This window comes from Nyctereutes procyonoides, unplaced genomic scaffold, assembly GCF_905146905.1.
Source record: "Nyctereutes procyonoides isolate TBG_1078 unplaced genomic scaffold, NYPRO_anot_genome, whole genome shotgun sequence".
Lineage (NCBI taxonomy): Eukaryota > Metazoa > Chordata > Mammalia > Carnivora > Canidae > Nyctereutes > Nyctereutes procyonoides.
Genome location: NW_026575146.1, coordinates 54,970,511 through 54,987,962, shown reverse-complemented (window position 1 = coordinate 54,987,962; position 17,452 = coordinate 54,970,511). Strand labels below are relative to the sequence as shown.

At 42.2% G+C, this 17,452-nt stretch overlaps 1 protein-coding gene across 5 annotated transcripts in view; it reads left to right on the top strand.

Annotated features, from left to right (window-relative positions):
• PIP5K1B (phosphatidylinositol-4-phosphate 5-kinase type 1 beta) overlaps positions 1 to 17,452 on the top strand; it is a 299,598-nt gene that overhangs the window by 147,188 nt on the left and 134,958 nt on the right. For all 5 annotated transcript variants that reach the window (XM_055310888.1, XM_055310890.1, XM_055310889.1 and 2 more), the window contains one exon: positions 13,808 to 13,938. In XM_055310888.1, coding sequence (XP_055166863.1) covers positions 13,808 to 13,938 — 131 coding nt within the window. The remainder of the gene's footprint in view (positions 1 to 13,807; positions 13,939 to 17,452) is intronic.

The following is a 17,452-nucleotide window of genomic DNA, read 5'->3' as shown; positions in this document are numbered from 1 at the left end:
ACCTTTCTATTTTGGCACCAACTGGATGCCTCTCAAACTCATGCCCGGTTTCCCTGCACCTGACCTGACAGAGTTCTGTGAAAATGCCTCCTGGGGACACTCTAAGGGTGAGGCTTGGCCCTGCCCCACCTCCACACCTCTGGGCAAACCATGGATTTGCTGGTCAATGGAGAATATAAATAAAAAGAATAGCAGCTTGCCTGGTTTAGGCCTGGAAATAGGCCCACACAGCCAGGTTAATTCTATGGTCGTTAGACTAGCCATAGGATTTAGCTGGGCCTGTGCTAAATCAACTGGCAAAGCTGACATCTCTGTATTTCTGTGTCCCGTCATGATGTTGAATATGATAGTTGGGAACATGGACTTGCATATAAGGGCCAGCTTTGTCACTTCCTCACTATGTAGCTTTGGGTAAGTTTCTCTATCTTTTTCTTTTTAAGATTTCTTGTATTTTAGAGAAAGACCAAGCACCCAAGTGCAAATGGGGGACGTGGGGAGGGGCAGAGGGAGAGAGAGAATCTTAAGCAGACCTGTCACTGAGGGCGGAGCCAAAACGGGGCTTGATCTCACAACCCTGAGATCATAACCTGAGCTGAAATCGAGAGTTGGCCACTTAACCAACTGAGCCACCCGGCGCCCCTTGCTTCTCTGAGCCAGTTTCATCATAGGTAAATCAGAAGTAACAGTTTTACTTCTCATATAGTGTTGTGAAGATAATGCATATCAAGGTGAAAACACCTCTCATGCACTCAGTACAACATCTAGATCACAGTAGGCACTCCAGAAATGTCAGTACCAGCAGAATAATGAAATGATCCCAGTGTGCTCCATTCATTCAGCTTTCCCCAGAAAGAAATGAAGTAGAGGTAGGGCAGGAGATTGCTACCATATGCAGTAACTCCAGCTACAGATGGCTGATCACTTCCCACTACAAAGGAGGCCACCCACAAGATCTTTTTTAACCATACAGTGTAAGGCTCTAAAGGGACAGGTAGAGAAGTGTCTTTACAACTTCTCTGTATCTCTCCCCAGGTGATACAGATTGAGAAACCTCAATCTCCCCTCATTCCCAGGCTGCTGTTACGTGTTTCCCCCAAAAGAGCCCCTAAACCCAATGAGCCAATTATGGAACACATTTCTATTTGCAAAAAAAAAAAAAATGTGAATCTGATATATCTTAGAATTCTTCTAAGGTACTATTTCAAATCTTAACAACTAGAGAAGTGCAAATGTGTATTATAGTAAAAAGAAAGAAGAACCATTTCTTAGATAAGAATAGCTACCCTTTCTACACTGTGAAAGCTTATAATTTCAAAAATTAAAAAAAAAAATCCTGAGAGCAGACATAGAATTTTACTGCTTCAGAGTTTCTAGTGGCATTATTTTGTAAATGCAGTTGAGCTTTAATTGATATAAAATAATTGAGCATGGCTACTAGTGTGTAACCATAAAGAAATGAAAATTACTTTTAAAAAATTATTAATTTAAAAGCGGATAATACAGCAAACACACAAAAGAGGTGTCCCTTATAGGTGATCAGGAAAATGGGAACCCAACCAGCAAGAGGAGCACAAAATAACAGTATTAATGGTGGCAGTGTTGGTGAGGGCTTGATGACAAGCACGTTCTTCTACTCTGTCGGTGACAGTATTGACAAAATGTCTTAGAATGCATTTTGGGAGTACCTACCAGAAGTATAAATGTACATATCTTTTCTCTCAGCATTCTAAGCATCTATGCTGCAGAAATACCCAGGGATAAATGGGCAAGAATATACAAGCAAGGGTGTTCATTGCAGCATTATTTCCTATTAAAAGAGAGAACAGGAACCCTAATGGCCATCAGTCGAAGAATAGATATAAAACAGTTGTGTTGCATACAAACTATGAAACACTCTGTAACCATGAAAAATAATGAGAATTTGTGTAGATGGACATGTTAGGATATAATGTAGGAAAAAAAAAAAGACAAACTGCAGGGGCAGCTGGGAGGCTCAGTCCATTGAGTGTCTGCCTTCAGCTCAGTTCATGATCCTGGGGTCCTGGGATCGAGTCCCACATTGGGTTCCCTGCTCAGCAGGGAGCCTGCTTCTCCCTCTGCCTCTCACCCGTTCGTGCTCACGCTCGCTCTCTTAAATAAAATCTTTTTTAAAAACTCCAGTAGAACTATTAAGTAAGAGCCATTTTTATTCTTTAATAGATATATGTGCACATGTATTTTTGATGTGTAAAGAAAAAAGTATAGAAAGACACATAAAAGAAGTGATAATAGTTAGCTCTGAAGATCATGTTCACATTTTACTTCCCCTTTTTTCTTTTCGAGAAATTCAGAAAAGACATTTACTACCAAGGTATCCATTAGAGGTGGTGGGCAGGGTGTGGTAGAAGGAGCTGAGTGGTCATGCTTTGGGCATCCATGGTCTTCTCTCTGCTCTTTCTCTCTGTTGTCCTGGGCTTGGGTTCTGAGTTCCTCCAAGGTGCTCCAAGACCACCCTTGACTGCAGGTAGGAGCTACCCATGGATTTACTATCCACCTGAGCAGGTGTTTGTAGCTCTGCAAACACCTGCCACTCACCACCTGCACACCCACACCCCAATGATTGGAGCTAGCTAGGTCTTTGGCCATGGTGGCCACTCAGTCTCAGAGTCACAGGCTCCCTGTCCTACTTTCTGTGGTTAAGTTAATGGACTTGTTCTCAATGAGCATGGGTTACATTGTGGGGTTGTTTTTTGTTTTTGTTTTTGTTTTTTGTTTTGTTTTGTTTTGTTTTGTTTTTAATTGAGCAGTGCTGTCTGTGTAGACATTCCTCTTTCAGTTTGAGACCTTTTTGGGTCTTTATCATATTTCAGGTAAAGAACGTCTGCTCCTGTGTTCACAGGTTACCAGCACTTGGAATACAGGTTCAATTATGTATAAAACTCAGAAACGGAATGCCTGTGGCTTACACGGAGTTGAAGTTTGTTTTTCTCATGCACGACAGGATGGAAGTGATTTACTTCCTCTGCAGAGTCATCAGGGGTACAGGTTTCTATCTTGTTCTGCTCCCATCATCTGTGGGCAGCTTCCAGATTGGATCAGGGAGGGCTGCTTCATCTCCAGCCATCACATCTGCAGAGGACACACTCTGTCCTGATAACAGTGTGACCTGGGAGTTGAACACATCATTTCCTCTCACAACACACTGGCCTGCAATTAGTCACCTGACAATAGTTGATGGCAAGAGAAGCAGGCAAAATACCCAATTAAAATTTCTATTACTGTCTAATAGTTTCTTAACATTGGCACTATTTGTGTCTGGGGCTTGATAATTCTTTGTTGAGGGGGCTTTGCTGTGCATTGTATGTTAGCAGCATCCCAGGGCTCTGTCCAAAAGATGTCAGTGGCACCCCCCCCCCCCATTTATGACAACCAGAATTATCTCTAGACACTGCCAGGTGTCCCATGTGGGACAAAATCAACCCTTGTTGAGAATAGCTGCTCAATAAGAAGGGCAAATAGGTACTGCAGACAACTAGCATCATCTGCCATTGGCATTGTGGTGTCCCCTCCCCAAAGCAGTGCTTAGCACTAATATATTTTACCTTTAAAATGAACAACTCCCTTACAGGAAACAATACTCTTAAGACGAGGTGAAACTTGTTTTTTGTTGATTCTAGACAGATGAAAAATTAATCCCTTTTTATTTTTACCTTTTGAATCTAAACTTGTATCAAATAAATAATATTTTAATTTATTTTAGAGAGCACACAAGCAAGGGGAGGGGCAAAGCGAGGGGGAGAAGGAATCTCAAGCAGACTCCCTGCTGAGTGCTGAGCTTGATGTAGGGCTGGATCTTACGACCCTGAGATCATGACTTGAGACGAAGAGCTAGCTGCTTAACTGACAGAGCCACCCAGGTGCCCCAATAATATTTTTGAGTGTACAAAGAAATGAAACTTTCTTTCCTAGTGTATATAGTGTTAAGGTTATTATACTGTTCCCCACTGATGATGAATATCTCGGTGTATGCTGTAATATTTTGAAAGGATAATATGGCAGCATTCATGATGCTGTTCTATCCTAAATCAAAAATTTCATCTGCACTTGATGGTATATCTCCTTTAAGGGCAATTAAGAGTGTATAAATTACCACTGCTGAATGCCTAAAGAGTATGGTGTTTTTCTGTTAATGAGAAGCATTTGCTTAATATGCTTTTCCATTCCAATGAGAGAATTCCACTGCCAATCATATAAATAAATAAGGTAGAGATCATTTAAAAGAAACCATGAAACACTTTACCTTTGTTCTACCTTTTCCATCACATTTAGAGACTCAAAGCTTCCTTCCAACAAGTGGATACACAGGGATTTTGTTAAAAGACTGCTTAGTAATAAAAGAAAATTAAACATAAAGCGAATCTGTCTTGGGCATCTTACAAGGTTGTTTAGTGCCCAGTATGTCACAATGACCTTGTTGTGAGTCAGTTTCTCCATGTGGAAGCTCTGTGCAGGCACAGGGTAGGAACATAATTATTCTTACTCATTATCTCCAGCATTCTGATTTTCAAAAATGTAGAAGGCTACAGAAATTATATAAGAAAAGTAGTTTCCAACTATGACAGTAACAGAATACCGCAAAAGTCATTTGTGAAACCACACCTACTGGGAGAAGGGAGACAAGATGTCTAGCTGCTCAGTGATCAAAGATTGCATGGAGAGAATCACAGTGGAAGTGGACCTAGGGCGTAGGTGGGAAGCCAAAAGGAGAATGGAGAAGGATGACCCTGAAGGCATGGAGACACGCCTAGGTTTTAGTTAAGGTTGTAGGACCTGTGGTGTGGCCAGGACAGCAAGCCGTCCACTGGAATCTGTGTTCCCTCTTCTAGAGGAGAGCTAGCCCTTCTAGAGGAGAGGAAGCCAGCTCTCCTCGAGTCCCGGTGAGGCAGTGTAACTGATCTTTGCTGGTGGACTGTACGTGGGTCTTTCCCTAGAGGGTCTGGACAGTGAATGGATGACACATTCAGATTGAGTGATTTGAGGAGACTTTACAGAGGACACTGTTGACAAAGGTATGGGGAGAATATAAGGAAACTACAGGGAACAGCAAGGTATCTTGAGACTAGTACATACCTCGTTGCCTCCCTTAGGCCTGAGAGGTTAAGAGAGTGGTACAGTTTCTAGAACCCAAAATAGGAGTTATCTGGAGAGGCCTATAAGAAAGGAGCTCTAACTTTCAGGATGTACCTGTCCACATCAGATTCCTCATAGGAACAAAGGAGGGAGTAAACACTGGCATCACTCTCAAACTTCCCATACATTACTGTGGAGGTGTCCCATTGGTTTTTATTGCTAGACTTCCCAAATACATTTTTAACAATCTATAACTGGAGATGAGCAGAGGACCTTTAATCTAGGAGTTACCTGAAGAATCATAGACCTGCCCTAAATTTTATGCTAGGGCAAGAGAAAGAAGATCTAACCCCAGAATAACTTTAGAAAAGCAATGGGAGACAAAGTTGATGATAATTACATTTCAGGAGGGTGTAGCTGTTACATAGATTTCTAGCAGTGGGACCTTGACCTGAAAGAAAGTGAGATTTAAAAACTGAGCAAAGGGGTACCATTTGCCTTCAGCTCAGGTCCTTATTCCGGGATCCCAGGATCCCGGGATCAAGTCCCATATCAGGCTCATCGCAGGGAGCCTGCTTCTCCCTCTGCCTGTGTCTCTGCCTCTTTCTCTGTATCTTTCAAGAATAAATAAATAAAATCTTTAAAAATTTAAAATTAAAAATGAGCAAATCCCAAACAGGTATATACATGTACATATGTGTATATTCATCCCTCAAAATGATTTGATATAGTAGCAGTACCTTGGTTGAAGGACATTTCTTTTCCTACATATAACAGAACATTTGGGAAATTCAAGAAGTATAAGGCTTGAAAGTACAGATCACCTACTGTTCCACCACCCACAAATAATCATACAGTTTGATATATTTCTTTCCTGACCTATTTTCCTCTGTGGATGTGTATAAATACGGTTGTGAAGTTTTCTTTTTCAGATTTTATTATATGTATTTTGCATCCTGCTTTTGTAAACTACCATTTTATTTTTTTTTTGAAGTTAAAAGCACATTTGAAAAATATGGTTTAAATGATGACAGGATTTGACTGGAGTTTATCGATGAATTTTGTCACGTATTCAAGATCCATACTTGGACTTACTTATGAATCAATGATACGAGAGAGAAAGAGAATTTAACCCATAGCTTTTGCTACGCCAGCAAGTTGTAACATTCATATTCCCAAATGAAACAACCGCTTGGTTAAGATTCTGGTCACTCCTTTCTTCAAGTTCTCTTTTCTTAGTTTCTATAAAGCCATGTTTTCCTGATTTTCTTCCCACTCCTGGAATCACTCCTCTGTCATTGCTAATGATTCTCCTTCTGGTCCCTCAATGTTTCATCATGTCCAGGGCCCTTCTAGAACTTTCCGCCGTCTCCTTGTGTTACTCACCCAGCTCCTTGGTTTTCAATACCCTTTATATGCCAGAAACACTCAGATTCAAATTTTCAGCCCAAACCTCTATTCAAAGCTCCAGACTTGTATCTTTATGTCTCTAACTGGATGTCTCATTGGCATCTCAAATGGAACGTTTGATCTTCCCTCCAAAACGTGTTCCTCCTCAGTCTCCTACCTTAGTCGAGGAACTTCCATCCTCTCAACTTATCCAGAAAAACACCAGGATTTGTTGGTACTTTGTTGCCCTCATTTCTAGTTCACAGCAAGCCCCAACTCCTTCCAAAATCTCTCTCACATTCATGTCTTCTGTCCATCTTCTCATCTGTGGGAACCACTACAACAGCCTGCTAACTTCCCTTCCTCCCAGCAGCCAGAATGATCCTTTTCAAATTAGGATGCTGTTTCCTTATCAAAACACAAAAACCCTTTGCATGGCCTGTAAGCCCTGGATCTGGAGCACTGTGGAGGGTAGAGCACTATGTCTTTCCGGCCTTCGGTTCTGGCACCTTCCCTGTGGCCCACTGCAGTTGACCCCCGATGATCTGTTTTTGGGTCCCTGAACTGCTGCTCGTCTCTACCTGGAAATCTGTTCCCCCGACCTCCTCATGGGACTCACAGTTCCTGGTGGGCCAGGACTCTGGCCAGGCCACTTCTGTATCGCCGTTCATAGAAGAGCCTCTGGCACATGTGGGGCCTCCAGATAGCCTGCGGACTGGCCCTTCTTACCTTCTAGGTTTCTGCCTGTGTACTGTTCCTCGGGGCCACCTCTCCTAACTCCACCTTTCCAGAATGGACCTCTATCCTTTGGGCCTCAGTCACTTCACCCTCTTGTTTATGTCCCGGACTGCTGTTGTCATTATGTCTGAGGGTCTTTGCTTGACATCTCATTCACCCACTAGACCAGAAGCTCCCACAAGAGCAAGAACCATGTCCTTCTTTCCCCGATGCCTGGCTCACAGAAAATCCGCAGATCTTTGTTAAGTGAAAGAAGGGCATCTGACCAAATGCAGTTCTGAAGGGAGCTCTTCTCTTTGCCTGAGGAAATCCCAGAGAAAATGCTAGAGTCAGTCCTGAAGTAGAGAAAAACGATCTGCAGAATTATGGGGCCCTCATGGTTGGCTCTGCCCCAATCCCTAGACTTTGTATATATGTTACCTTACATATATACAAAGCACTTCGCAGATGGGATCCAGTTAGTGATCTGTGGATGGGGAGATTCTCCTGGATGCTATTTGCTACTGCAGCAATAGAAAGTTGACATAATGAGGGGAGGGACTGGAGACATGGTTTGAACAACCTGAAGGCAAGAGGTGGTCCCACTCTCTTTCAGCAGGCCTTAGGTTGTTCACCCCCAGACTTGCCCATTTCTGTAGTCCTATGACCCATTCTATGCAATCTGTCCCTCTGTCTTTTCTCTTAATTCTATCATGGGACAAAGAAGCCTATGTCTCCATTCTTGAGTATAGGTTCAGAGATGGGGCTAGGCTGGCGGTTACCCTATACCTGAGAGTGGGCTTCTTCCTGTTAGACAAGAGCTGCCTCCTCTTGCTATGAAAAGGTATTACTGAGCAAGGTGTTTATGGCCTAGTCTAAGGCATCTTGGCAGTGAACATTTGTAATTTAGAACTAGACTTCCTAGATCTGTGTGTGGTTTTGGAAAAAACAGACATTCTGAAAAAAAGAAAGTACATCGGGCCCTCTCCTTGGGAAAAATGCACACAAGCAGGAAATGTCATAGGCAGTTGTTAGGTATTCATGGACCTATAAGGTCAGCTTGCTCAAAGGATAGTGTGGGTGTGGGTGTGTTTTTATGAGTGTGTGTGTGTGAGTATATGTGTGCATGGTGGGGGGTGTTGGAGGGGTGGGGAATCTCTTTTTAATTTGGATGCAAGAATCCATGGATGTCAGGAAGGAGTAATGCTATCAGATGGGCTTCCATGTAAAGCTAAAGGGTTTGGGCTTAATCCTGCAGTGAGGACACCAGGAACCCATTAGAGGGTTTCAAGCTAGGTGGTGACACAATGAGATCTGTACTTCTGATAAAAATCACTGCGGCATCATCTATAATGGCTGCAATCCCATAATTAGTTCATCAGAACACCTTGGAGGGAAAAATGCTGTTGACATGAAATGTTTTCATACTTCCTTTTCAGGCCAGTGATATCAGATGGCATATTAAGTGATCCAATTTCATAGACAATGTGCTGAAGAAAGCAGTTTCCTGTAACCCATGTCACTTCATTTAAATCTTACTGTTGTCAGGATCACTGCTCCCGTAATAGTAGGTTTCCACAGATGTTTAGTCGTATTGTTGCTGTCACCATGATTAACTCATGGTGCCAGTACTTTTTGGCTTCAGTCAGATCTGTCTCCAGCAGAAAAATTCAGGCCCGTACAACAATGTCGAGGGTGGAGCACTGAACCAGGGGCCTTGGTGATCACAGTTTCACCCCTGGCTCTACCATGCACTGCCAAGGGATTTAGATTCAGTTAATCTCCCAGAGCTGCAGTCCTTTATTATAAAATGAGCTTTATTTTTAAAAAATTTCTTAAAAGACTTTATTTATTCCAGAGAGAGAGAGAGAGCAAGCATTAGGGGGAGGGGCAGAGAGAGAGGGACAAGCAGATCCCCCGCTGAGCAGGGAGCCTAACATAGGACTTGATCTCAGGACCCTGAGATCATGAAATGAGCCGAAACCAAGAGTTGGATGCTTAACCGACTGAGCCTCTCAGGTGCCCCTATAAAATGGGCTTTGTAAACCCTCCCTACCTACATAGAAATTATGAGGATCAAATACGATCATTAAAAGATAGGTCTTTGAAACATAGGATCTGCTACACAAATGCAAGCTGACCTTCATCTTCCTCTTATTACCATCATCCCTGTGCAAGTTTGGGTTAGGAAAGAGGAGTTATGAAAGTAAGTGTTGGTGGTTTGCTTCTGTGATGTTCTCTGGTTCTCTCTCTGAGTATGAAATGCTGTAGAGGTTTTTCTAGTATCCAGGCAACATGTTGCTGCCACTTAGCCCATGCAAAGTACTGACCTAAAAATAGACTGTTTCACTGTGTTCTGAAATCTTGAACTATATGTTTTAAAGGAGTCAAAGGTCCCTGTTGGGAATTCGACAGGAAAATGGTCATGTCCCAGCGCTGTTAAAACATACGTAGAGTCCTGCCAGGCAAACTGGAGATGCTAAGTATGTGTGAGCCGTCCACTTGTTACTGGTTCGCTGATCTGTTGGAGGGTATCCCCAAGGAAGGAAGAAGGGCTTGTGGTTCACAGTTTGCAGGGAAAGAATTGCTGATTCTAGAAGACCAACCACTGGCACTACACACAGAAGATTCTTCATCATCATCATGGTTTACTCTTCTGCCAACCATAGACACTCCAGGTAGCATTTCAATTTTACAGGGTTTTTAAAAAGATTTTATTTATGAGAGACACAGAGAGAGAGGCAGAGACACAGGCAGAGGGAGAAGCAGGCTCCTCACAGGGAGCCCGATGTGGAACTCAATCCCAGGACTCTGGGATCATGTCCAGAACTGAAGGCAGATGCTCAACCACTGAGCCACCCTGGTGCCTTCAGTTTTACAGTTTTAAAGCACATCTTGCTCAAGAGTGGCTGTGTTAGAAAATTCGACAGCACTGCCCATCACCAGGCCCCATGGTGAGGCCTTTACTGCTGGTGACTCAAGAAACCACATGCCTCTGTGAATGCCATCAGAAATTTCCACAAAGTAGGCAAAATGCTTTTTAATTCTACACAAATGCATCAGGGCTAAAGCACTTAATTTTACAGGGAGATGGAAAGGAGGAAACCTCAAAGCGTGACCCCTCCCTCAGCAAAATACTTCCTTATGTTTATACCTCCCCACATTATTAGTAGTGATATTAACATAAACATTTAACATTAAATGACATTAACCAGTATTTATACTGGTTTACCAAGTGGTTTACAGTTTTTCCTAGGCTTACTCATGGCTGGGTAAGACTGGAAGCAAATAAAATATTTTATCCCTATTTTATCAAAAGGAATGGCTCCCACAGAGCTACTTCCTTTGCTGAGGTCAAACGGCTAGACTTTAAAGGCAACTTCTGACTTGGATTCTGGGCTCATTTTGGAAAAAAAACAAAAAAAAAACAAACGAAAAACCAGATGTGGAAGCAGCGTGGGCTTTGCAGCAAGACTCTACCACATGCTAGCAACGTGGCTGGAGCAAGTCCCTTAACCTTGTAGTGCCTTAAATTCCCACCTGTAAAATGGGTGCGATTGTTGCTACTTCTCAGGGTCCTTGAAAGGATCCTATGCATTCAGAGATTTAGATGTTATAGGCTGTGGTATATAGTGGCTTATAACTTGGACTCTGGAGCCAGACTCCCCAGGTATGAGTCCTAGTCCCACATCTTCCCTAGCTGTGTGACCTAGTGTACGTTACTAAACCTTTCTGAGTTAGTAAAATGGAAATAGTAATAATACCTACTTCATAGGGTCATTGTGAGGATCAAAGAGTTCGAATAATCAAAAGCACTTAGAGCAATGCCTGCCACGTAGCAAATGCTCTGTAAGTAGGTGCTATGATTATGCTGGATTGTGATTGTGTGATGGTTGTATATCTAGTGTCTGACACAAAGAGTTGATCCAAAAAATATTAACTTGTATTATAATTGCTACATTCTCCCATCAGAGCTCTTGAATTTTTAAGAAGCTAAAAAGAAGGTAATAGGATCACAAGTCTGCTTGGGGGTTTAACATAAACAGACGTCAGCAATCTTATTCTTTGGGGAACTCAAAATTTAATCTTCTGCCATAGGAGGAAGATTTTTCCAGTGCTTCTTACAGCAAGAGCAAATCCTTGAGCCTCCCCCTAGACCTCCAGAATCAGAAAGCCTAGAAATGCAACCCATCCATCTGTTCTTGGTTTTGGTTTTGGTTGGCAATGCCCATTGACTTTTTGTTTAAGGACATTTTTTAGAGTCGTTGTAGGGTAACAGAAATATTGAGAAGGTGCAGAGATTTTCCGTGTACTCTCTGCCCCTACACATGCAGAGCATCCTCACTGTCACCATCCCCCACTAGAACACAGTGCATTTGCTACAATTGATGAACCTGCATTGACACATCATAGTCAGCCAAAGTCCATGGTTTCCATTATGGTTCATGCTTGATGATGGGTTTCTATGGGTTTAGACAAATGTATAATGACCTGTAGCCACCAGTACAGTGTCATACAGAGTATTTTCCCTGCCCTGAACACCCTCTGTACTCCACCCTCATCTCCCAACCCCTGGCAACCACTGCTCTTTTTACTGTCTCCATGGTTTTTCCTTTGGTCTGTTTTAATAAGTATCGCAGAGATTCTCCTGCTTTCTAAAGTTTGAAAATACCAGATAGAGACTCCTACTGTTTGATCACCTCTTGTTGCTGGGGGTCAGGGAGGAGGGTAGTCAACAAAGAATTGAGTACTACATCTGTGTGACAGGTGTTCCAGCCCAAGGAGCGCTAGATGACTGAATTAAGTTAGAACTACAGATAGTTGGGATCCCTGGGTGGCGCAGCGGTTTGGCGCCTGCCTTTGGCCCAGGGCGCGATCCTGGAGACCCGGGATCGAGTCCCACATCGGGCTTCTGGTGCATGGAGCCTGCTTCTCCCTCGGCCTGTGTCTCTGCCCCTCTCTCTCTCTCTCTCTCTCTCTCTCTCTGTGACTATCATAAATAAATTTAAAAAAAAAAAAAGAACTACAGATAGTTCCAGAAAGCAGTCAGGGGTAGGGGACAGAGAGAGACAGGCACTTTGAGAGCACATTACCATGTTGATAGGTCTGGAACAGAACTCTTCGGGGTGTCGGGTCCTCTGGAAAATGCTGATGTCATACCTTGTGCCATACAGCTCTGAGTAATGGATAGGAGAAGGGATGCCTTTTGAATTTTTATGCGAGGTTAAAATGAAATCCATTTCAGCCTTCAGAAGTCAGAGCTCTGGGTACAAAAGGTCACTGATGCCAACTGGTGGCATTGCAGAGCTCAGAGTGGAGAATTAAAATAGCAACCTTTTTGTTTTCGGAGCACTAGTTGCACTGAGGGCTTTGAGTTCTAAGTCTTTTGCCATCCTGCTGCCCTGGGATCTTAAGTAAAGAGGCATGCGGGCCATTTTTCTGCCTCCTGTACAGAGGAGAGTAGGGAGTTGTCGTCAGACTAGGGATGATGTCACATTTGCAATGGGGTGAGCAAGCCACCAAATGATGACTCCACGGGGAGAAGGGTTGTTACCAGCTGTGTGGGTGGAAGTGGCTGAGCTGTTCACTGATTGATCGTGGCCTCAAATTTGATCCTTGATCCTCAGATTTCCTTAATTATGGAGCTAATCCATTCTTAAAGACTCAAAATTATCTCTGCATAAAACTCTCAGACCTCTTAAACCTGTCTGGATGCTGTTCTGTGATCACAAACAAAGGACACATAGAACAAGCTAATCTGCAGCCTTTCCACCCCACCTCCAAACAAACCATCGCTAGCATAGGACTAAGTCCCCAAAAGTTGACTTCTCCTGAAATGGCCGCACTTTTACAAACATCAAGAAGACTGTCTTCTAATTTTCCTAAATGGTGTTATTCTGCTTTTTCTCCTATTGTGTTGGTTAAAACTATGTACACACTCACACGCATGCATGTATACATATGTATACACATGTGTGTAGATGCATCATTCCCTAATATTGTGTGAATTGAATTATGGAATGATCCTGGGAAAGTAGTCAGTTGGAAGTATTGGTCCAGTTCTATGGGTTTTATCACAGATCAATGTAGGAAATTTTGCTGATGGATCCATGGCAAATGAAACCAGTAAGCAATTTCTGAATTAAACTTTATCCAGATTCAGGTTACTTTTTGTTCTCTGATTTCTTCTGAAGATAAAATACTCTTCCTCACCCCTAGGTATGTTCTAGAACTTCAGATTTTTTAAAAATGTGGCTGTAGCCTTTCTCTTTTGATAGAAATAATAATGCTACATAATGAAAGTATCCTACCAAATTTTTGAGTTCTTACTAAAAGAAAGGTGGAGATATGGGACTATAACTTGACCTTAGAAATATTTGTAGGAAATATTATCATTAAAAAATTCCATATCAGGGAGGGTCCTTAATATTCAGAATAGACTCACCATCAAAAGAAGCATCCTATCATCTCTCCAAACCCAGCTTCCTCTTTGCCTTGGAACAAGAAAAAACATCTGACCTCACTCGCTGCTTGGAACTTTGAAGGAGACCTTGACCGTGGAGGTTAACCCTGACCTTTGTTTTCTTTGCAGACTGCATCATCTGCTATCAAAGGTGCTATTCAGCTGGGAATAGGATACACAGTGGGAAATCTCACTTCCAAGCCAGATAGAGATGTCCTCATGCAAGACTTTTATGTGGTGGAAAGCGTGTTCCTGCCCAGGTAAGAACATCTCTGTTGGTGAGGATTTCTGTGCAAAAGAACCTGCCTGGTGGCATCTCCACATTGAAGACTTTCCTACCAGTGCATGCAAACGTGTTCACGCTGGACCTTTAGCAGGCCTAGAAGCAGTGCAAATGATTGTCACTTTATGTTGCCTCAGTGGCTTGCATTTTTTATATGGAGAGAGGAAGTAGGTTCTGTCCTGTGGGCTACTTGTAGTTTATGTAATGCCTAGAAGACTGTGTGAAGACAGACTTTGAAATTCAGTGGGAAAGAGTGCAGTACTCACAGAGTAATGTCTGCATGGTTTTAGCAAAAGAAGGCATTTTAGAAGCAACTGGTGCCAGGTTGTTGCTTCCTCCAATTTCAAAGATGGGCTGGAGGCTCACGACTGAGCTTCGTATCTGAACTCAGTCATGTAGGTCTTCATTCATGATGACTTTGACATAGCTTTCCTCCAGAGACCTTATGAGACTCCTGCTATCCTGACACCATATTTGCAAGCACACCCCAGTTAACCATACGTGCCACCATCAACTTTATCATATTTTTTTTATTTTGGTGGGCAGTGAGTACATTTATTTATTCAACAAATAAATCTGAGATGGATGGTGGCTTTGGTTGCACAACAGCGTCAATGGCCTCAATCGCACAGAAATGTACACTTACACATGGTTTAAATGGCAAGCCCTATGTTATATTGTCTTTACCAAAATAAAGTAAATAAATTAAAATTCTTAAAGCCTAGTGCTAGGCTGAGAAGAAGTAATCATTGTTAAATTGGAGATGTCACCACTACTGACAGGGATTTTCAAAGAAAAGGATCTAGAAAATAAAAATACAGCTACTTGATTTGGGGGCTTAGGGCAATTAATTTATCTTTGGGGCTATGAGGATTAACTTAGAAGACACATATATATTTTAAAATAAGTATTTCTCTGCCAAATAAGCCACTTTTGTTAATAGTTATTCCTGGGCTTGGGTGAGAATGACTGGGGTGACCCTTGACCCTCAGGACCTGCATGGCCTTATTATTATTTTCTTAATCTTCAGGGAAATGATAGTTACATATATCTCCATGTCCAGGTGTCAACTGTCTGGAAATCAAACCATTAGGTGATGAACCCAGACAGCCTAGTTTGGCTGAAGAATACAGTTGATCTATCAGAACTTTATTTATTTTATTTTATTTTATTTTATTTTATTTTATTTTATTTTATTTTATTTTATTTTATTTTATTTTATTTTATTTTATTATTATTTTATTTTATTTATTTATTTTATTTTTTTTTTTTATTATAGAGAGAGAGAGAGAGAGAGAGAGAGAGGGGGCAGAGACTCAGGCAGAGGGAGAAGCAGGCTCCATGCAGGGAGCCTGACATGGGATTTGATCCCCGGTCTCCAGGATCATGCCCTGGACTGAAGGTGGCACTAAACTGCTGAGCCACCCAGGGCTGCCCTATCAGAACTTTTAAAATTTGCTTCTCTAGGGTCCTCAGCAGCCCCCAGAAGAAGTTTCCATACAGGAGACAGACAGCTCAAACCTAAGATATAATCCTGTTTTCTCATGACCACTGTTCATCTTTCCATAGTTGGAAATTGTCCTGTGTTTGTTTTTTTTTTTTTTTTTAAATTTTTTTTTTTTTTTTTTTTTTATTTATGACAGTCACAGAGAGAGAGAGAGAGAGAGAGAGAGACACAGGCAGAAGGAGAAGCAGGCTCCATGCACCGGGAGCCCGACGTGGGATTCGATCCCGGGTCTCCAGGATCGCGCCCTGGGCCAAAGACCGGCGCTAAACCACTGCGCCACCCAGGGATCCCCTGTGTTTGTTTTTATTTATTTTTTTAGGTTTTATTTATTTGAGCAAGAGAGAGAGAGAGAGCAAAAGAGGTGCAATCAAGTGATCAGGGGGTGGGGGAGGGGCAGAGGGAGAAACAGATTCCCCACTGAGCAGAGAGCCTGATGTGGGGCTCAATCCCAGGACCCTAACATCATGACCTGAGCCGAAGTCAGATGCTTAACCAACCAACTGAGCCACCCAGGTGCCCCTGTGTGTTTGTTTTTGCAGTCTGTTTATCATTCCCAGAAAGTATATATTAACTACATTTTTTTCCCTAGAAAGTCAGGAAGTCACAGGTTTATCTGAATCTTTATTCTGACTTTTTAATTTGGCTACAAAGAACAAGAGAAATCGAGGTCTTCTGTGGTAGGGTGACTGGCAGGCAGTGAGTTCAGGCCACTGAGAGCAGTTACAGTGGCAGATGGGTGGATAAAGAGCATGCACCATCCCCCTGGTCTCTTCTACCTGTAGTGTCCAATCAATAGAGCCAAGTATGGATGGGCTCCTGGGAAAGCATGGCCAAGCATGCACTCCCCAGACCTGCAGCCTCAGCATCACCTGGAAGTTGTTTAAAAATGCATATTCTTGGACTTCACCCCAGATCAACTGAATCAGCAGCTCTGGAGGTGAGACGGAGCATCTGTTGAACAATCACTCCAGGTGATTCTGAGCGCATAATTGTTTGAGAACCACTGACCTGGCACATTACTTCCCATGTTACAGTGATAATCTTTCTGGTAGATAACCAAATTTCATTCTTGGAGTTGTTAGGTGCTTTGTGCAACTAATAAAACCCCAAATGACTTTATAAATTAATACCTAAAATTTTATCTAGCAACTAAATTATACATGACACTCTGTGAGATATTTTACAATATGGAGCACATAAGTAGGTCTTCATATGTACTATAGGTACTTTCATGGTGCCATCAATCCTTTTGTTCATGGATGATTTATCATGGATGATTTATCATGCTTATAATAAATCATTAATAATGATTTCATTAATAATGAAATAAATTAAGACACAATGAGGTCTTTTTTCACCTTTTTCCCCGGGAGTAGGAAAGCCAGCATTGTCCATACCCAGTATTTGTGTCTTTGACCTCTACTCTCCGTGCCAGGGTAACAACACCAGTCCCTGCACGGCAGACACAGCACTGGGTGGAGAGGAATACCTAGCTAACTGACCCTACTTAGAGGAACTCTCTGTCACATTTAAAATATATCATTTTAAAGCATATATAGCTTTTATTTATTTTTTTTAAAGATTCTGTTTAATTTTTTTATTTGAGAGAGAGAAAGCACAGTGTTGGGGGGGTGGGCAGACTAACACCAAGCAGGGAGCCCGGTGACTCAGTCCCACAACCCTAAAATCACGAGCCAAAGGCAGACACTCAACCGACTGAGCCACCCAGGTGCACCTGAAATATGTATAGCTTTTAAATGTCAATATGACATGAAGCATTTGATTCAGACAAGAATTTCTTTTAGCAAACACTGTATTGTTTGTTTAAATAACAGATGTACTCTGGGTATATTTACATAAGGACAGAAGAAACTTATATGGGCCTTGCCTCAGTTTCCTTATCTAGGCTGTTTCTTCATTCGTTTAACAAAGCAATTGGAGCCAGCATTTCTCAGTGGCTATTTTGGATAAGACAATTCTTTGT